At 40.7% G+C, this 20,722-nt stretch overlaps 2 protein-coding genes and 1 non-coding gene across 4 annotated transcripts; 1 reads left to right on the top strand and 2 right to left on the bottom strand.

The window, feature by feature from the left end:
• Positions 1–101: 101 nt before the first annotated feature.
• On the top strand, positions 102–7,349 carry LOC111234889 (telomere zinc finger-associated protein-like). Its single transcript, XM_022763086.1, has 11 exons — positions 102–249; positions 1,603–2,330; positions 2,459–2,766; positions 2,841–2,946; positions 3,054–3,146; positions 3,252–3,338; positions 3,485–3,639; positions 3,747–3,883; positions 4,746–4,910; positions 5,017–5,105; positions 5,872–7,349. The coding sequence occupies exons 1-11, from the start codon at positions 237–239 to the stop codon at positions 6,307–6,309; spliced, it is 2,319 nt and encodes a 772-aa protein (XP_022618807.1). The 5' UTR covers positions 102–236; the 3' UTR covers positions 6,310–7,349.
• Positions 5,580–5,652, bottom strand: trnar-ccu. Its single transcript has one exon. It is a non-coding gene; the product is annotated as a tRNA-Arg (tRNA).
• Positions 7,350–7,447: 98 nt separating the features above from the next.
• On the bottom strand, positions 7,448–20,624 carry klhl21 (kelch like family member 21). Of its 2 annotated transcripts, none has more exons than XM_022763084.1 (5): positions 20,512–20,624; positions 12,960–14,041; positions 11,388–11,793; positions 10,907–10,979; positions 7,448–10,141 (listed from the first exon to the last, which is right to left on the bottom strand). In XM_022763084.1, exons 2-5 carry the CDS (start codon positions 13,984–13,986, stop codon positions 9,806–9,808), a joined length of 1,842 nt encoding a protein of 613 aa, XP_022618805.1. In that variant the 5' UTR covers positions 13,987–14,041; positions 20,512–20,624; the 3' UTR covers positions 7,448–9,805. The 2 variants fall into 2 exon arrangements, with proteins under 2 accessions (XP_022618805.1, XP_022618806.1); XM_022763085.1 differs by lacking the exon at positions 20,512–20,624 and adding an exon at positions 14,717–14,801.
• Between the last annotated feature and the right edge of the window lie 98 nt (positions 20,625–20,722).

Raw genomic sequence — 20,722 nt, 5'->3', positions numbered from 1 at the left:
GTTGGTGTTTAATAATGGACAATAAACATCTTTCCCGGAGTTCGGTCGCGTAAACACCGTCACATCCTCTTCCTTTTGCAGTTTTTAGGGGCCTGCAAGAAACGAAAACAAGGTGCATGTAGCTAGGCTTTGCTATTTTTTCTCCCTATTTACATTATACCCGGAGCGGATGGAGCTTATCAACAAATAAGAGTGAATAATCAGTTTTAATCGATAATGCAAATGTGAGTGTTGAAATGCAGCTGTCGGGTGAGTACCACGCTAAGGGAGCGTCTTTAAAGATCTGTGGTAGGAAATAAACGTCGAGGTGCGTAGGTAGTCAGGGGATTGCAGTTTATATATATCTATTTTTTTTTTTAAACTGTAGAGATATCATAATCCCAGGAAAACATAACAGAGGACTTTATTTTAATAATCAACACAGTTAATGTGATAGCTATCATTAATTCAAATGAAATTCATAAAGTTATTAAATGGAAGAAGTGAATATCTATAGGGTATCTGCAGGTCTTGAAAACTATTAAAACGCAATGGATTCAGTTCAAAGGCCTCGTAAGGTATTAAAAAGTCTTAAATTTAATTAAAAAAGGTCCTGAACATTTCCTCTTGCCTGCTGTAGACAGTAACATTAATTACAACTTTTTTCGTGTGTGGTTGGGGTCTGTCATGAGAAATTATACAAAAATAAACTAGAAGTGAGACTAATGTGACAGTGCATCATTATTATTATTGTTATTAACATAACAATAATAATAATTATTATTATTATTACTGCTTGGCAGGAGCTCATTTTAGCAAGAACTGAAGTTTGTTAATCTACCTATCAATTTTCTGACTTAAAGTTAATGTAGGCATTCTTTGACAGGTATGACTGTGAAAAAGAGATTGTATTCTTTGTTACAGAGGTCTGAAAAAGTCTTAAATTTAATTTGATCAACACTGCTGAAACCCTGTATAGCCCTCTTAAATGCTCAACACCTTATTAAAATCTTATTTTCTCAGATATGCTATGTTTCATCTAATTCATTTCAAATGATCTCTGTGGAGTAGTATCTGCAGCCTCATACAGTATGCTCTGAAGTGATCAGCAGCTTTTCATTCAGTTTTCTGTCAAATAAGACGAATAAAAGCTGCAAATCATCACATTTAAGAAGCTGGAAACAGCGTTTTTTTGCCTGTTTTGAAAAAAAAAAAAAACACACACACATAACAATTAATCACTTATCAAAATAGTTCCTGATTCATTTTCCATTGATCGAGTAATCAATGAATAGACAAATTATTTTAGCCCTAGGAGGATAAAATTTGGCAAACAGCTCAAACAACTACCGCAAACCAACAGAGAAGGCAGACATAACATAATGCTGTGTTATGTAGTTATGTAAAAGAAAGTAGGTAATAGATAAATAAACAACAATGGACAACAACATAAAACATCTAGAACTGAATCCATTAGTTAATGGACAGAAAATGAATCACAAACTATTTTGATAATTGTTAATTACTTTTTTAGTCTTTTTTTTTTCCAATCGGTCAATCAATCAGCGATACATTTTATAAATATTATATAGAAACAGTATGATGTTTATGTTTCTCATGCAGCAGCAGTATCCAGTGAAGCCAGAGGAATGCCTGCAGCAGAGAGCAACCATGCACAGCGTGTCCTCTCCTCCCTGAACCAGCAGAGGGCAGTGGGGAGGTTTTGTGATGCAGTGTTGAATGTGGGAGGTGGGGTGGTCTACCTCGCCCATCGAAACATCCTTGCCTGTTTCAGTGAACTGTTCCAGCAGTCCAACATGCCCACTTCACCATGCATGGAGTTCTGCCTTCAAGAGTGCCCCAACGATGGCCTGGAGCTGCTCCTTAACTTCGTCTACACCGGGGAGCTCAAGCTGAATCCTGACAACCTGGACAAGGTGCAGCGGGCAGCAGCCAGCCTTTGTGTCCCAGAAGCACTTGCACTCTGTCAGCAGTTCAAGGAAACATCTGTTGATCCGGTGCCTTTCAAGCGTAAAAGAGGCAGACCTAGAAAGTCTGCATCAGATAAAACCTCTCAATGTTCAGTCAAAGAAGAGAACTTGCCTACAGTCACAAAAGATGAGTCCAGTATCGATACTGACACAGCCAGTTTAAGCTCCACTACTACCACCACCCGCTCTGGTCGTGTAGTGAAGGGCCCCAGGCGACTGGTGACCGATGAGAGCTCCAACACTGATTTTACAGCCACTGAAACAGCGAGCAAGAGGGCCCCGAATATTCCTGTGGAGAAGGAAAGTGGTGATGTTGTTGTGGAAAATCAAAACCCAGATCAGCCAGCTGGTGAAACTGAGGTATATTACATGAACATAAGCATTACAGTGATTGGTCATTTGCTACTGAATTTAACTACAAGTGCAAATAATGATGACAAAGATGAACACTGTTGCTATTGTTACACTTGTCCTGTGCTGTTTTGCAGATGACCGACTTACAGATTGACATAAACGACAATGGTGTTAGCAGAGTAATTGAGGAGGCAGAGGAGGATGAAGATGTGGGCGATTTTGAGGGGATCACTGAAGGCTCAGATGAGGAGTATGTGCCCATTGCCGAGGCCACTTCTTCAGCTCCGTCCACATCGACCGCACGGAAACGCAAGGCCCAGAGTAAGACGGAGAAAACTGAGAATGGCGAGGCTGTTGAAGAAGACTCCAAGAAGGACTCTGTGCAGTGTCCCATCTGTGACAAATCCTTCAAGAGCAAGTACTACCTCAAAGTCCACAACAGGTATATGTCTTCTGCAATTTCTTTTACTTTGAATTACTGCTGAAAGATTAGCTATTAATGTGTGTTTTTCACAGGCGGCATACAGGGGAGAGGCCCTTTGGTTGCCTTAAATGTGGAAAGAGGTACTTCAGGAAGGAGAATCTTTTAATACACGAGATCAGAGACTGTGCTCGAGTACAGGCGAGTAATAAAAAAGTGATTTAGCTCCACTGATGAGAAAGCAAAGATTCAAAATGAACTAAGAAAGAAAGTGTAACATCAGCGTTTGTGCTGTGCTGTAACTACAGACGTACACCTGCGTGACGTGCTCCTCAACCTTCAGTGGAAAAGAACAGTTACGTCTGCACGTTGTGTCCCACACGGGAGATATGCCCCACAAGGTGAAGCCTACACCTTCACCTAGCAAACATGGATGACAATTAATTAATCAAATCTGAAATGAGTTTTTAAAAACATCTTCAGTGACACAGTGTAATTTGTTTCAGTGTTCGTCGTGTCCTGAACAGTTTCTGTACAAGAAGAATTTAACGATTCACATGATGAAGATCCACGGTTATCCAAAACCACATGCAGTAAGTTTTCCCAACTGTCTTCCTATGAAGTTATGTGTACCTGTAGTAAATATGCAAGTTGTTTTGCCTTTGTGTTTTCACCAAAAGTCACTTTTCAATTCAAAGCTTGTTGTTTTCATTCTGTTACAAGAATATTTCATTTGTAGTGTCCCCAGTGCCCCAAAACCTTCTTGACTCGGACAGAGCTGCGTGTGCACGAAGCAGCCAAACATCGCGGTGAAAAGCCGTTTGTGTGTGAGGAGTGTGGCCATCGAGCGTCCAGTCGAAACGGTCTGCAGATGCATATCAAAGCCATTCACAGGTAGTGGAGCATGTTACAGTAAACTGGGTTCCTTTGAATTTCACAACAACTGTGATGGTGCATCGGTGCAGATGAACTGAGTCTATTCTTTAAAATTTGCATTACAGAAACGAGCGACCTTTTGTATGTAACTTATGTGGGCATGCGTTCTCCCAGAAGAATAACCTCAACATGCATCTGCGTATACACAGTGGTGAGAAGCCTTACCAATGTCATCTCTGTGGCAAAACCTTCAGGACGCAAGGTAATGGCCATCCTTCCTGGTCTGCTGCTTTTGTCATCACTGTGAGCATAACATGATAAATAAGTTAAATCTGGGGTTTTCAAACTGTGAGGCAGAGGTACTGTGTGAGGTGAGAGGGAAAGGTGTATGCAGGTGTTGAGAAAACAACTGGAATTCACTGATGTGACAAAATTTCACTGAGGCAGTTCAGGCGCTTAAACCTAATTGTCCCAATTTCTGTAAAAATTTTTTTAAAAAATCACACATTCATCTCTAAGTCAAATCTGAACACACAAGCATGATGCTCATGTGCTCACGAGGATATCATTATCTCCGAGGTTCATTGCAACTAAACATCTTTAATTCTACTTAGAAATCACAGAAAAGAGGTGCTCCTTGTTACTGCAGAACTTACCTGAGAATCATCACATTTTTAAGTTTTCTTCAGTACAAGAGTAATCCAGTGGTAATTGTCTGTACATCAACAAGTACAATGCGAACATGAACTGCTTATAGCCAATTGGGCATCACTTTTATTGGTGCCAGTTTGCCAAAATGTAAACAGCTCACTCACTTCATGGCAACATTATACTTACTGATGACAGCCCTGAAGGTAAGACATATAGAGCATGGTTGTTCCCCACATACATATCTTCTGTTGCTCTCAAAATTTTTAATTGACATTTCTAAGGCTTAGAATATTCAAGAAAATGCAAGGGCCAGGGTGAACAGTGTCAGACTTTGAAAGCCCCAGAATTAGATTAATTAATGGATGAACTCAAGCACTCTAAATTCTTGAACCCTGGCTATCTCTCTGTCAGTGACAGCAGCACACTCCAGCAGATATAGTTAATTGTATTAATCGCTGTCTTTTTAATATCAGCCAGTCTAGACAAACACCACCGGACACACACTGGCGAGCGTCCCTTCAGCTGTGATGTCTGCGAGCAGCGTTTCACAGAGAAGGGCGCCCTGGTCCGCCACAAGGCCAGCAAGCACGAGGAAGGTCGTCCCCACTGTTGTCACATCTGTGGCAAAACCTTCAAAGGTATCATATACCACCGGCCCAGTTTACTTCCATAATCAGTGAACACATCATGTTGTGTTCCTGATGAACATGTGATGTGATTCTCTGTGGTTTCTGTCTTCACCAGCGAGGGAGCAACTTCGAGTTCATCTGCGTCGCCACAAAGGCATGAGGAAGTTTGAGTGTATAGACTGCGGCTACAAGTTCACTCGACAGGTAGGTTCACTAGTAGGGCTGCACCAAGCTATTATTTCCGTTGTTTATCAACCTGCTGATTACTTCCTTGTTTTTCGGTTTATAAAACTGAACTGAACCACATGTTTATGTGCGACAAGGATTTATGAGTTAAAAGCCTCCACAGAATTTATTACATCAGAGAGGATGAGCTGCTTTAATGTTAATGTTTCTCCAAATATGCAACACTGAGACTGGAAACTTCCTACAGAAAAGCTAGAAACAAAATACTTGGGCTGCAGTGAGCGATTATTTTTAAAATCCTTTTTTTATTACCCATTATAGTTTCTCAAAGCTCAACGTGATGTCCTCAAATATCCTTTGTCTGACTGAACGGTCTGAAACTCAAACATATTCAGTTGCTTTGTAAAATCACTGACATAGCAGAGGATGGTTTCGATCCATCGACCTCTGGGTTATGGGCCCAGCACGCTTCCGCTGCGCCACTCTGCTATGCACCCCAGATGGGACTCGAACCCACAATCCCTGGCTTAGGAGGCCAGTGCCTTATCCATTAGGCCACTGGGGCTGTTGCAGATATGAACATGGCAGTGTTCAGCTGCATTCATACAGTACTCCTTTTGAAGTCACTTTTCTATGGACAGGGATGGTGGCTTTTGTGTGGAGTTAAATCAGGGAATGTGCCTGAATGTGTTGTTGTTCTTTGTGTCCTACACTGCAGACTAATTGTTTGGTCTATAAAACATCAAAAGTGACACATGCATATCTCCATGTTTTTCTCTTCCAGGCACACCTGAGGCGACACATTCAAATCCACAAGCGCACTGAGAACTACAACCCCCGGCAGAGGAAACTGAGGAACGTGGTGGTGCAGGATGTTGAAGGAAGTTCTGGTGAGAACGAAGCAACTAAAACGGTGGGAGCCTCACTGATGACCGAGCAGACAGATTACGCCCCAGACACCGGAAACATCCAGGAACCCACAAACCCAGACACGGACTCCTCGACCGCCCTCGGTCCTAGCTGCATCGTGAGGGTGGTGATCGAGTCGAGTGACCCGGTGATGGAGGAGGTGGTGTCCAATCAGAACCTGGGACCTGTGGAGGCAGCAGAGAGTTTCTCCGTGCCAGAGGTTTTGCAGCAAACACAGCTGGTCACTGAGGCGTACGAGTCCACGATGGATATGGAGGGAATCGTTCAGAATATATCAGAGAGGAAGACCTGAGGACAGAAAGACCAGAGACTGTGAGAAGCCCACTCCGAACTCAGGTGTCTGTGTTGACCACTTCCTAAAAGAGAAGCACTTAACTGTGATTCAGACGGCGAGGCAAAGCCTGAAACATTCGGCCTTACAGATCCAAAGATGAAACTGCAACAAAGTTGGCCACTGTTGAGTTTCTAGACATGCGAGAGAAGAGTAGCAAGTAATAGTTAAAACGCAGCAAGCGAACTGCATGCTTCGAAAAACTGCTTGAATGTGAAAAAACATTTTTTTGTTTGTTTTATTGAACCTCCTTTTATCAGTGTGCCTGCTGCAGCTGGATACAGAACACCAGTAATAAATGATCTTCACTGGTGTTCAGATTAATGAAGGTATTGAAGGAATAGTTGGACATTTTGGGAAATGTTTAGGGTGGAGAGTTGGACGAGAAGATCGCTACCACTCTCATATCAGACCATTTCATTTAAGGCCACAGCCAGAAGCTAGTTAGTACGGCATAGCTTAGCTTCAAAAAAAGACTGGAAACAGGGAAATGGCTGAGACTGCCTCTGTCAAATAGCTATGTAGCTAATCAACATGTTATACATCGTTCATTTATGTGCAATTCATTTATTTTTTGGCTGCAAGTTTTTGTTGAGAATTTTTGTTATTTTAACACTAAACAAACATGCTAATTAATGAGCATTAGAGGTGCTGGAGGCAGATTGTGTCAGCATTTCACAGAGACAGGGTACCTTTTTTTCCCTATTTCCAGTCTGTATGCTAAGCTTACCAGCTACTGGCTGTAGCTACATATTTAACAAAAAGACGACGTGCTACTGATTTTCTTGTCTTAACTCTTGGCAAGAAAGCAAATAAACATTTAACAAAATGTGAAAGCCGGTTAAAGGAACCCTGTGGAGTTTCTGACCAGAAGTAGCGCTGTGGAGCAACGTTTGTATGAGTGAGTCCCCGATTTGTTTGTAATGAGCAGGTAAACGAGGACGTGGGTGACCACGATGACGCTCAAAGAAGTATAGCAGTCCTCCCACAAAGGCAGTGAAGAAGAAGACTGCTAGTAAGCAAGCATAGTAGTTGTAAATGCATGCAGTATGTTCCTTGGACTTTAAGGCTACACACAAGGCATTTTAGTGAGAATCACTGAATGTAAACATCACTTTTAGTTTTATTTTTAACTCCACAGGGTGCCTTTAATGTAAAAAGGTGAAAGGTTATCTCATTTACAATGTCCTCAATCAACATAGGTCATAAAAGATGTACAGTTTTTACAGCTGTCAAAACATCCTCACTTGGAATTCATGTTACAGATTTATAATTTTGTTTTAAAACACCCACCTTAATGATTGGACACATTAGCTTACACTTGCTATTTATAAAGAACTTAATGCGTTAATTGTCTTTTCACACTCTGCTGCAGCTACTGTCGTTTGTTTATAAGAAATGTACGTGAACATTTGCATCCTGCTAAAAGCTCATTACGTGTTTTACAACAGAATAAACTCAGATCTGCCCGCAGTCTAATTTATGGTAACTATTCTGTAAACACTACACAAACACAGTACATAGGGTTAAGATTATACTGTATTTACAAAAACTGATTCAACATCACAAACTTGTATGAAAACTAAGAAAAATGATGCATTAACAATACCATAGAAACAGTCAAAATTACAATTTCCATTAAAGCAGAAATTATTTTACATGAGAGCAAATTGAGATTTTCTTTTGGATTTCCAGTTGAGACTGCTGACCCTTCACCAGTATTTGCCAAGTGTTACTGTTCTTGTTGCAACTGATAGGCAGGGACATCTTAAGCAACCACAGCACAAATACTTCCATAAATAAACATACAAAACATTCATAAATACAATTTCTAAAGAAAATACTTCATGCACATTCGACTGGTGGTTATAAAGGCGGATCTGGCCCAGTTTCAAGGTCAGGAGTGATACAAGGAGATGCTGTGCAGCCTAATTATCACTAGCAATGGAGTATTAACCCAGTACAAGTTAACATCACATGCAACCATCCTTAAATTCTGCCATGATGACAGAGGGTTACTCAGCTCACCTTTGAGTCAAAAGTATTCCCACTGGTAAATTCAACCCATCTGTCAGTTTAGTGCTAAATATGAATTGTGATTGCTGTCGTTTTCGGAATGTAAATTGATTATTGCTGTTTTCTGACCAAATATTTGGCTTCTGCTCAAATTGTTAAAAGAATATTCCACCATTTTAGCATTGAACACACAGTGTTTTTAAAAAAGGATCAAAATCAACATAGCAGAACCAGAGATATCGGCCTCTTTATTCCACACATTCTTCTTCTTCTTTCTCAAAACCTGGCGCCTACATTACCCACAATGCTATTACTCGACCACAGACAAGTTGGAGATTCAGGTGTGTTATGCTAGAAGCTGCTAATGTAGCGTTGAGCCTCAGCAGAGATGAGCAGGTTACAGAGCTCACTTCTTTCCAACTCCACATCCACAGATTTTTGTCATTATCAAACTTCAGGCACCGACTCAAGTGACATCAATTGAGGCACTTTTCACACAGCTCCCTCTGGAGCCACAACACGCTTGTAAACACTTACTTTGATGTGTGCATTTCAAATTTAAATTGAATATGTCTGTAGAAAAATACTTTCCACAGACATCACCTGCTAAAACACTGATGTCCATTCACAGAAACACCTGTCTCATCCACGTGTGGGAGACAGTCGTAGATAGTTCCCATACAAAAACTCAGAGAAACAGCTGTTTACTGCTCTTTAGCAGAGATGAGGCAGATGACCAGAAGCTCATTTAGTCCTCATCCTTTAAGTCTCCTCACTGGAAAACCAAAAGCTTAAACAATTCTGATAAAGAATAAATTTCACCTTTTTCACCTTTAGTAAAAGATGATGTCTTCAAATAAATTATTTTGTCCAATTCAATGAAAAGTTCAAATCCCCCCAAATATTTTGTTTACCGTGACAAAAAACACAGAAAAGCAGAAAAACCTCAAAATGGAGAAGTTGGAACCCGTGAAGTAGTTTAAACAATTATCGATTCATTTTCTGTCAATTGACTAAACGATCAAATGTTTCAGCTCTAATTCAAAGTGTTTTCAGACATTATATTTCAGTTTTAAAAGAGAAAAGACTTGAGGGAATAAGGACTAAATGTCTGGTTTGGTTCATTTCCCCACCTCCGATAAAGAGCAGCACACAGCCACTTCCATAGGCTTTTCTATGGGAACCATTCAGCACTGTTTCCCAGTCAACAGGGCTAAGAAACACATAGCCTTTGTGTAATTGATCCCGTCAACAGACTTAAGTGATTGTCAGTATGACAGCTTGGCAGTCAAGTGGATTACAAGGAGCTCAGACTACTTTGAACATGCTCAGTCTTCTCTTCTACCTTAAACCGCTTCAACGTTGTGATGAGGTAAATTCACAGTAAACTAATGATGGCACAATGACAGACTGTGCAAGAGGGATTTCTATAGGTTCAAACTCAGTGCGCTGGGTTCACATCCTGGTTCTGGTTTTGGTTGAGATTGTTGTTCAGATTGTGGAGCTCTTGGTGACGCTGGTGCCGGTGCAGGTGGATGGCGTTTGACTCGGGTACGTCAATAGGTTCGAACGCACTGGACACCAGGGGCATGAACTGGCGGAATATGCTGACACTGCCGTGCCAGAAAGTCGGCTGAGGTAGCCGCCCAGCGAGAGACCACGTGCGGGTGGTCGGGTCGTAGGCTTCCACCACATCTGACAGCTCAAAAGTATTGTCATAACCACCAGACACATAAAGTTTACCACCCAGGGCTGCCACACTCCCTCCAACATGGACCTGGATAAAAGATATTAAATTAAAGAAATGAGCTTTATGTTGTAATGCAGAGCCATGAAACTGATGAAATGTAGTAAAAGGTTATCAGATGTCAAAAATATAACTGAATACATCAATAAATAATACTGCTAGTTAAATAATGAAAATTAAGTGTAAAAGTACATAGCTTAATACTGGGATGCACATATCTTATTATCATATAAGCATAAGGAAAATCTGTAATGTTGTTTGGGAAAACAGGGAATAGAGAAATGATTAAATATGTGCCAAGACCAAAAACACAGGAAAACTAAGATGCTGAAAAATTAAACAAGCAAGAAGAGTAGTAAATAAAGTTTTAATTTTACCCATATTTTTTTTTTTTTTTTTATCACCCATACTGATGGGTGGTAAAAATATTAAAAAACTAAATATATATATATATAATATTTTTCTTACCAACTGGAGGTTAAAGGAAGTATAAAGCTTACTTTTTACTCCATTTCAATTTAACTAATAGTATTATTTATGTATTTGGCAATGTTTTTGATGCATCTGCTAAACTTGTATTGCATTAATTTACTGAAGTTATTAAGTTCACAGGTTCAGTAATTAAATCACATTTCCACGACAGTCATTCATCCATCATTTTTACTCCATTCACAAAAGAGAAAAATATATATGTTTGTATTTATTATCATCTTTGGATATGCTGCAGTGTGGATGACAGCTCTGTTCATGGTGCAAAGCATGCTAGGAGACAAACATCTGATGTGAAATACAAACCTGGGTCATCGGACTAATTTTGTCCCACTCGTTCTTTTGAGGATTATAAACATCCACCTCAGCTGAGTCATCCCTACAAATAGAAACACACCAAAGTCAGGACAATATTCATGCTAACCTCACTGACTATTGAAGCAGTCATGTTTTATCAACAAATGTTTCTTTCTGGCCTTCTAAATAATCAATCATATCCCAAATATTCAGGTATTCTATATATGATGTTACGTTTATCTACCAACAAATTGACAGCTCAAAGAAACAAAAGTGTAGTGGTATAAGCCCCTCCCTCTCAATGCCTTTGTCATAAAGTATTTACCAGTGGTGGAAGAAGTACTAAGATCCTTTAGATAAGTAAAATACCGGATGAATTTTGGGAAATCATGAGGAAAGTTTCCAGGAAATTATCTGGAAACTACAAAACTCAAATTAAATGTTACCCAATTTAGTTAAGGTATGTGACAGATTGTTTTTTTCTCCTGACCTGACGAAGTAGATGAGGCCACTGAGGGTCACAGTTTTCGGTGTAAAGGACCATGGAGGCAGCTGTCCACATTTAACCATGATCCAACGGTTGGTGTCTGTATCATAGCTCTGGATGGCCATGGTGTCCTCTCCAGTCAGACAGCCTATAGCATACAGGCGCCCGTTACATGTGGTAGTGGAGCAGTTGTCCATGGGGTGCAGCATGGCTGGTAAGGCCTCCCAGCAGTCCAGAGCGTGATCGTAGCGCTCGGTGCTGTCCGACGCCACCACGTACAGCTGACCTTTCAGCACACAGGAGCTGTGGTACTCGCGGGCCTTCAGCATGGGCGACACCTCCGTCCACTCATTGACACTGGACTTGTAGCGCCACACACCGTCATAGAGGCGGGAGCCGTCAGAGCCACCTGACAGAGCCAACAACAAAAAATATTTGTTACTGTTTAGCATCATTGTGCACAATTAAATATACTATAAAACAAGACAGCAGTCTTGGTTTGTCTGAAGAAATCATGATATTAATGGGGATATTTTTTCCTATATTGTTGTATCTCAATATTACAAACATGGAAAATCACATATAACAATAAATCCATCCTTCCGTTTTCTGCCACTTATCCTTAGTTGGGTCAAAGTGACAGCAGGTTAAGTAAGGTAGTACAGACATCCCTTTCCCCAGCATCATTTTTCAGCTCTTCCTGGAGGATCCCAAGGTGTTCCCAGGCCAGATGAGATAAATAATCTCTCTCTTGTGTGTTCTGGATCTGCCCCAGGGTCTCCTACCAGTTGGACATGCCCAGAAAACCAGCAGAAAGGTGTCCAGGATTGGACACCCTGTTCATTCCCTATCATTACAGTATAGTTAGGCTCTGCAAATACTAACTATTTGCAGTCCTCTTCCTCAACCAGTCAGCAAAGATTTAATATCTCAAGCTACTTTTTTGCCCTTAAAGATGCAATGTAGCTTCTGAAAGTATCAAAGACAATTCTATTCAAATTTAAAGTAGCCCTGACACCAAATATATAAATAATTATAACTTTAATGTTCAAAGAAACTGTATCAAAGGTTATAAAAACTTAATCTGCCTGTCAACATTATGCAATTATATGCTGCTGTTATTTCTGTCACAGAGGCAGTGAGCTAAAACTGCTAAATTTATGGCCCACCATCAGTGTCTAGCTATCTCTGAGTGAAGGTCTAGGATGGTTTCTCATGGGAAAACACAGGCCTTCTTTTCAGGTTAGGGAAGATCACTGTAACGACGATGATGAGAATGATAAGGATGATGAGGATGATGAAAATGACGACAACAGCGCTGCTGTCCTGGCAGCACACCATGTCCTGCCTGACTTAGCCTTGTTCACACATAGAGCCACTAGCCAAAGAGTCTGCAGTTTATTTATAAGCTCTGCCTGACGGCCATTTCATAAGATGAAGTTGCGGTAGTGGAAATCTACTGACTGGAGCTTTCACGGTACAGTGAATCTAATATACACAGCAACTGTAAACACTGCATACTCTGATACGAAGGAAGTGAGTATAAAGGTGTCCGGATGTTGTTACTTGACTTACCTGTGACATACATATCGTTTCCGAGGGCAGCTATGCTGTAGCCTCCTCCAAGATGGTCAGGGAATTCAGCCAAGTAGCGCCACTGTCCAGTCTGGGGGTTGTAACAGTCCACTGTGACCAGCTCATCACAGTCCTGGTCGCAGCCTCCGACCACCACTAGGATTTCTGCCAGTCCTGTTGATGGCCGTGGCCGCATGCGGTGGCAGGGCCTGTCGTAGCGGTCATACTCACAGGACTGGAAGCTGCGGGCTTCGTTCACCATGCGGAGGCAGGTGGGTGAAAGGTAGACAAGTGGGTCGCTCTCCACGTGGGCCAGCAGGAAGAACCTCCTGACGAAAGGGAGTCGGACCTGCTGGAGGAGCTCGGGCCAGTAGTGCAGTCTCCGCTGGAGATCAGCCTTCACCCAGCGCACTGCAATTTGATAAACTGTCTCCTCCTTGTCCACACAAAGATCATCGTCTGATATGAACTCAAGCAGGCGCTTCCAAGGTAACCGCTCAAAGTCCGTCCCTTTAGCCAGCTCCATTATGTTTTTGAGGACAAAGCGGCGAGCGCTGGCTGCCAGCTCTCTGCAAGCATAGGCCTCTGCAAAGTCCTGGATTTCTAAGCAGTTGGAAACATCCAGCCGCTGCTCCAGAAATGCACAGCAGGCCTCTTTGACTGAGGGAAACTGAAAGAGATCAGCCGTCTTCAGAAGGAGGTCCACATTATCCTGAGTGACGGTGACCCTTCCTGTGTAGCAGAAGTCCACCAGCAGACCTAAAAGCTCAGCTGACACCTCGTGTAGAACCACCCGGTCCATAACGCTCTCTCTTAGCGTTCCTGCAAACATAGCCCGGAAGTAGGTGCTGGCAGCGGCCAACACTGTGCGGTGACAGTGGAACTCACGGCCCTCGGCACACAAAGTCACATCGAAAAACTTCCGTTCAGCTCTGAGTTCATGGATTCCCCGCAGCAGATTGAAGGCGTGAGCCGTGTCAAAAAAAGGCAGGGTGGATGGTTGTGTCTGCAAGGCTGGTTTTTCCATTGCTCCTCTCTGGGTGATCGGTTACCGGTGGTTCTGCTCAGAATGACGTTTTCATCTAAAAAAGGGAAACACCAGAAACATTCATCAAATTTCAAACCAACATGTTACATAAACTACCAATAATTTTTATTATCAATTCATCTGCTGATTATTTTCTTAATTAACCAATTGTTTGGTCTATAAAATGTTTCACAATTGTGAAAAATACCTTTGACGGTTTCCTAAAGCCCAAACAGAAATCTTGAAATTACTTGTTTCAACTTAGCAGCAGCCCAAAACCAGAGTCACTCTATCACAAGTCTGTTCACGATCACATCAGACAAAGAAAAGCAGCAAATTCTCACAATTGAGAAGCTGGAACTAGGGACTTCTTTCACTTGAAAAATTACTAGCTCTTACACCATATATACCATTGTCAAACACAGTGGTCTATGATGGTGAGGGAAACGAGAAATAGGATGACGTTTAATATTGAAGAAAGTTTCAGTTTAGAAGAGTCCTAATAAAGATCAAAAACAAAATAAATTTACATTTCTACAACCTCAATGTCAGAGAAAATGTTTAAAAGCAAACACAAGCCAAATTAATTTCCATCAGTTCATTTCCCTGGTAAGTAGTGATCATTTAAGAAACAATACAGACAAACATGTGACCAACATTGCAGTCCGCTGGCTCAAATAAATTACTTGTTTTTTTAAAAAATCAGAAACGCAAACTGTTTTTTCCCTACCTGACGAACTCGTCCAGGCACGTTTCACAAGCAAGGTGACAGCGTACAGCAGTCTAGAATATACGACAACGAAGCTCAGCACAACTCTGCTGAATATGACCAGCTCTTTACCCGCGTTTAAGAAAGAGAGCTCGCTTGTGCTCAGGGGCTATAAATACACCAGCAGTGTCCATTTCCAGAGAAGGGGGGAGAGTTTGAGGAGAACACCTCACACGCTGTGGGCTAATGCTGCGGGGAGAGTATAACCCCCCCCCCACTGGTATGTATCTGTGGTCAGTCAGTGTGAGTAAGTGGTCTTTGAGAAACAAGCCAGCTGAATCTGGGCCTCATCACCACCATCAGCACAGCAGCAGACCAAAACACAGAGCTTCCTGTCATAATATTCTGCAATGAGTTTACCAAAGCACAAAGGCACCAGCACACACCTACTCTGACCACAGCAGACAAACAGCAACAGGAGCAACTCAGGAGTCAGAAACATACTCATGAAACGACGAAACGATGACAGAATATCTACAAAACAAAAGACATTTCCATCGGTCCATCAGTCTAAGTCTTAAGTGCTAATTAGCAAATGTTAGCATGCTAACACATTAAACTAAGAAAGTGAACATTGGTCAACATTATAACCGCTTCACATCATCAAGTTAGCACTGTCACTGTGAACATGCTAGCACATTGACATTAGCGTTTTCTTCGAAGCACCACAGTGCATAAGTAAATCCTCACAGAGCTCCTAGCATCGCTGTAGACTCTTAGCAAAAATATCAACATACGACGATTTGAAGCTTCTCAAATCTGAGAATTTGCTGCTTTTCCTTGGCTTACATTATAGTGAACTGAGTAACAGCTCCAGAAATCAGTCATTAGTAAAATAATAAGCAGAACATTATTTCTCCACGGTTTTGACCATCTATTAATCATTTTAATTATTTTTGAAGCAACAATTTTAACCATCGCTGCTTCCACCTCGTCCAGTTTTAAGAGTTCCTGCTTTTCTCTGTGTTAAACTCAATATATTTGGGTTTTGCATTAAGCAAAACATCTGAAGATTCCACCTTGGGCTGTGGGAAACAGTGATGGGCATTTCTCACCATTTTCTGACATTCTGACATCCTAAAATTAATATCTTTGGGTTTTGGCCTGTTGGTTAGAAAAAAATAAAAGTTGAGTACCTCACCTTGGGCTACATTATAGACCAAACAATAAACAAAATATGACAATTAATGATGATGAAAATTATGTTGCTGTTGCAGCCCTGGTCTTCCATATTTTTGCTTTGTGACCCCCCCAAATGTGTGTTTTTGGTTTCTGTTGAAATCTGTTTCAACACCAACTAAAAATATATTAAATATTGACCCTAGTAAAGGTTTTGTGCTTGTAATTCTGAATTACATATGATACATATGATGATGTTAATAATTCATTGCTGCTTACTGAGAAGAATAGCTGATTTGGACATTGCACTGGGGATTAAATTTCAGGTATTCACTCCTGTAAAATCACCAGGACAAAATGAACAGATGGTAGAAAGCAGTAAAACACTTTTTTTTTTATTATTCAAAAAATACCAGTTTCCAATGACTTCATAGGAACCTGCATTAAAGGCCAATCTGAGCTTCTTGTCAATATTTGGAGATGATCATTCCTTCTCAAAATACACAGGTATCTCCTTACAGAGATTTGTTTAAAGGTTGTAATAAAGCCCCTGGTCCTCTGGCCAAAGGACTTAGCACACATTCCACACCAGGGTTCAACAATGCAGCGATCCACATAGCTCTGTGAGGGATCAAACTGTTCTGTGAAGGGCAGACAGGGGCTCACAACCCAGATCTGCACTGAAAAAACACAGCTTCCTAACTTCTGTGCAAGTGATTGTCTTTATGTTAGAAGGGATGATGGCATTTCCTTACATAGAAGTGATGAGTTTTCCTTTAAGTCAGTCAGTCAGTCAGTCAGTCAGTCAGTCAGTCGTGTATGTGATTTTCTTACTCCCACTCTCCTGTGTTACAAATACTAAAAATGTTCTTTCACAAAAATGCAGCGATTCAATTCTAACATCTGTTCTTCATCTTGTTTTAGCTATTTTATCTTTTACTAAATATTACAACAAATAGGGCAGCTTCAAACTCCAACCATCTGGGAGTATTGAGCAACTTTAAATCAGTATGTTTACCAACCAGCTCCAAGAATAGCCAACAGAAATTTATACTCTCAAAGGAAAGGGAGAGAGGCAAGGTGAGAGGGAGGGAAACAGGAGAGGTGTGGACACAATCCCACTGCTATGACTGAAGAGCACAGAGAGACCAGTGTAACAGCCAGACAACTACCCCGCCCACCTGCACAGCCTAGCTATATAGGTGAAAGGGTCCCTATGCCCCCTTTTCATCACGTACTGTAACAGTATTAGTCTCTCTGCCCTCAGGGCTGAACTCATGACCTGCAGTTATATTCAGGATAAAAACACTCAGAGAAGTACAACGCTGTTAGTCACAAGACTTAAGTAACACCCTGGCTAAAACTCCAGAGGATGGTTGGCGTAAATTATTTTCTATTCCTTAATGGGCTGATGAGAGGTCTATGTCTGTATTTGGGAACCATCAAAACTACTGTAAATAGAAACTCAGAGGGTACTTTGATTTTAAGGCACTGACTAAATTAAACTACTGAATCAGAGTTAAAATATCCAAGAACAAGACTAAGAGTCTACAATCATGCCAGCAGCTCAACGAGGCTGTGCTTAGACACAGCAGTGCTTTGGGCTAAATGGTAACATCATGCTATGATGCTCACCATAACAACAACAGAGTTAGGGTTAGTTTAGTGTGTTAGCATGCTAGCACAGAGTACAACTGAGGCGTATTGGGATATCCTTTTACAGGTATTTATATATAATGAGAACTGGCTATCACCGTTTTCTAGAGACCAAGGTGAGGTAGTCAGATTTTATTTCTTTCTGGCCAACAGTCTAAAGGTAGGGGTTTAATGATTCTGAGACCAAAACTGCAATACAAAAGTCCACAATCTTGTGTTGCGATACCGAAAGACAGAACCACCAAACTTTTGTGGCAATCCATCGAACAATTGCTGAGATATTTGAGGAAAAATACACAGGCAACACATTCAACAGCAGAAGACTGATGGGAAACAAAAGCAAAACATTACACAAACAAAGCATCATCTTGTAAAAGCCATCTTGCTTCATTTGAATCTAAAAAAATAAAGTTGGCTTGATTTATTCAGTCCAGGGCGTGACTTTGAGTCACAGTTTCATAACACAGTGTGGCTTCCAAGAGTCCCAAGTATTCAGTGAAGGTACAGTATGTTTATCTGGGAGCTGTTCTGTGCATGTGAACAGGGTAAATCAAAAACAGTTTACACGTAGGTACTTACAGTATGTACTGCATCTCTTGGTCTCAAATGCTGGTGTTGCCTCTTGCCGGTGCAAGCTTGCAATTACCAAAGACAATTTCCAGACAGGCTATATCACCATTTTGCATTTTTGTCATCTCAGTTTCAGCAGTAGAATAGCTCCACTGTGCACAGAATTAACTTGCTGAAACTTGGCTATTCATGTGTTAAGCTTAGGCAACTTTGCATATCAAAACAATGAATCTATGACAGAATATGAAGCATATAACCTGGATTTTTTTTTTCTGCAATAATAAACCAACATCAAATCAACATGTAACCTATTCTGTAACATACCAGTGCTCAGATTCGTGTGGTCTACAGCAGCACCTGTTACACCAACAACCATACAAAGACAGCTGCTCAAGTCTGCTGTTGCTTCAGGCTGCTGGGGCCAAGGCAACCATCAGACTGGAGCGACATAAACCCCTGGCTCTACACAGCTGAGCCTGGCCTGGCCATAAAAAGGCAACCATAGACTCCCCACACCATGAACCCATCTCACTCCCCAGGGCCAGCAAGAGAATACACACAACACACAGACAGTATGAGAATGGATATACTGTATTCCTCACATATAAAGGTGGTTGTGATTGTAGTGTTTTTAATGCAATCACATGACGGCCAACCGTAGCAAGACACGATCTTAACAACCCATATTCAAGCAGGATTTCAGCAAACATATTTACATTTACATTTACTCAAGTGCTGTACTTAAGTACAAACCTGAGCTTCTTGTGTTTACTCGAGTATTTCAATTTTTACATGACTTAATATTAGGACTGCAACTAACAACAACAATTGTTTAATTCATTAACTTACAATATGTCCAAAAACAATGAAAATGCATGTTATTATTTCCCACAGCCCGAGGTAAGGCATTAAAATGACTTATTATATTCGACTATCAGTCCGAAATCCACTACATTTATTTCACAGCTATAGTTACTATACAGGTTAAGATTCTACATGTAAAATATACAACCAGCTTTTAAAATATGATGCACTGTTATAACTACCAAACAATTACAGTTGTTAAAAGTAGTTCCCCCTTGACATAATATATATATTATACTATAGTATAATTAATAATTTCCAATATCAGATATGATAAATATAGACATTTGAATGGTGCAATTTTGCATAATGAGTACTTTCCCTTGTGATACCTTCCAGTACATTTGCTGCTAATACTCATACTTTTACTTAAGTAAAATGAGGTAAAAGTAGCCAATGAAGTGTCACTGCTTGTTCAAGTGGAACTTTTCTTGGCTACACTTTTCTGTCTTACTGTTAAGACTACTAGTCTCCAAGTGGAGCAGCACATGATTCATCAGTCTTGTACAGGGAATGCCGGGCAGGATACATTTCAATAACACCTAAAAGGCCTGTTTCTGTATTATGACTTTTTACCACCAGGGATGATTTCAAATACCAAGTAATGTGCTCTATCATCTGCCCCTGCATTCCTGTAATTCCTACTCCTGAAACAAGGCTTACAGTCTGAATTTATCATAAACATCAGTGTGGAGGAGGCATTCCGACGCTTCACTAATACCACATTAATACTCCATTACAAGTAAAAGTCCAGCATTGAAAAGCAGCAAATATTCATATTCCCAAGGCTGGAAATCTTTGGTATTTTCCCATGAATAATTTGTCAAGTTACTGCTAGTAACTGTAATCGTCAGATAAATGTAATGTAATGTAAAGTAGTTAAGTAGAAGTATACAGTGGCATGAGAAGAAAATATTCAAATTAAGTACAAGTACCTCAGATTTGTACTTAGATAAACATAGTTTCATTCCACCACTGATAAACATTTGCATCATTCAGGCCCTGCATCCATACATGTCCAAAATATTGAGCACAGTGAGGCCTCAGTCTTAAATTGCTTTTGAAAAAAGCTCCACATCCAAAGCCATGTTTGGCAAATGATAATATTCAAATGTCGTCGCTAGTGCTGTATCATAGCTCAGATACAATGCTAGGCCCAAAGCCCCATACACAGATGTCGTGCCAGTAAATTTTTAAGCTTACATTACAACACGACATGATGAAAAATGTTTAGCAACTTCTGTCTTGCTAATTAACTTTCGCCATGATGTAGATACTTACTAAATAATGCCTGTTTATGTGCTGATAAAGCCGTTTCATTACCTTATATGTGTATAATAGCGTATGGTGTACATACCAAACAATATTTTGAAGCAGCAGCTGTAATTTAACGCGTTAAACACCGGCCGTAAACATAAAAGTAGTGTCATGTCCATACGAGGCTCGTACGTTATTTTCCTTTGGGACACAACGTTACTGCTTATGTCAATCTGTCCTCCAAAATAACGACAATCAAAACCAGACCAACTCAGTTTTAAACGACTTACCAGTGTTTGTGTTCACCCGCTGTTGATGCTTTTACAGAGTATAACGGATTAACACAGAAGCAATCGAGCTGGAATTAAAGTTTGACGCCGCTGATCCGTTTGGCCTCCTCTGCGCCATGATACCTTGCACTGGAACAAATGTTGCCTTCACGGGGTGTCGGAGCTATTGGAATCAAGTGGAACGCGCAGATAATTCTGTAGTCGACGACCC

Source organism: Seriola dumerili, unplaced genomic scaffold, assembly GCF_002260705.1.
Source record: "Seriola dumerili isolate Sdu_G_001 unplaced genomic scaffold, Sdu_1.0 BDQW01000468.1, whole genome shotgun sequence".
Taxonomy (NCBI): domain Eukaryota; kingdom Metazoa; phylum Chordata; class Actinopteri; order Carangiformes; family Carangidae; genus Seriola; species Seriola dumerili.
This window is presented reverse-complemented; position numbering and strand designations above follow the sequence as displayed.

Coding starts and splice junctions, on each gene's coding strand:
- LOC111234889 (XM_022763086.1), top strand. Junction 2,767..2,840: donor TACCTCAAAGTCCACAACAG/GTATATGTCTTC, acceptor TGTTTTTCACAG/GCGGCATACAGGGGAGAGGC. Junction 3,147..3,251: donor CGGGAGATATGCCCCACAAG/GTGAAGCCTACA, acceptor AATTTGTTTCAG/TGTTCGTCGTGTCCTGAACA.
- klhl21 (XM_022763084.1), bottom strand. CDS start 13,986: ATGGAAAAACCAGCCTTGCAGACACAACCATCCACCCTGCCTTTTTTT. Junction 10,980..11,387: donor GGCCTCATCTACTTCGTCAG/GTCAGGAGAAAA, acceptor TTCTATTTGTAG/GGATGACTCAGCTGAGGTGG. Junction 10,142..10,906: donor AAATTAGTCCGATGACCCAG/GTTTGTATTTCA, acceptor TCTTTTATCCAG/GTCCATGTTGGAGGGAGTGT.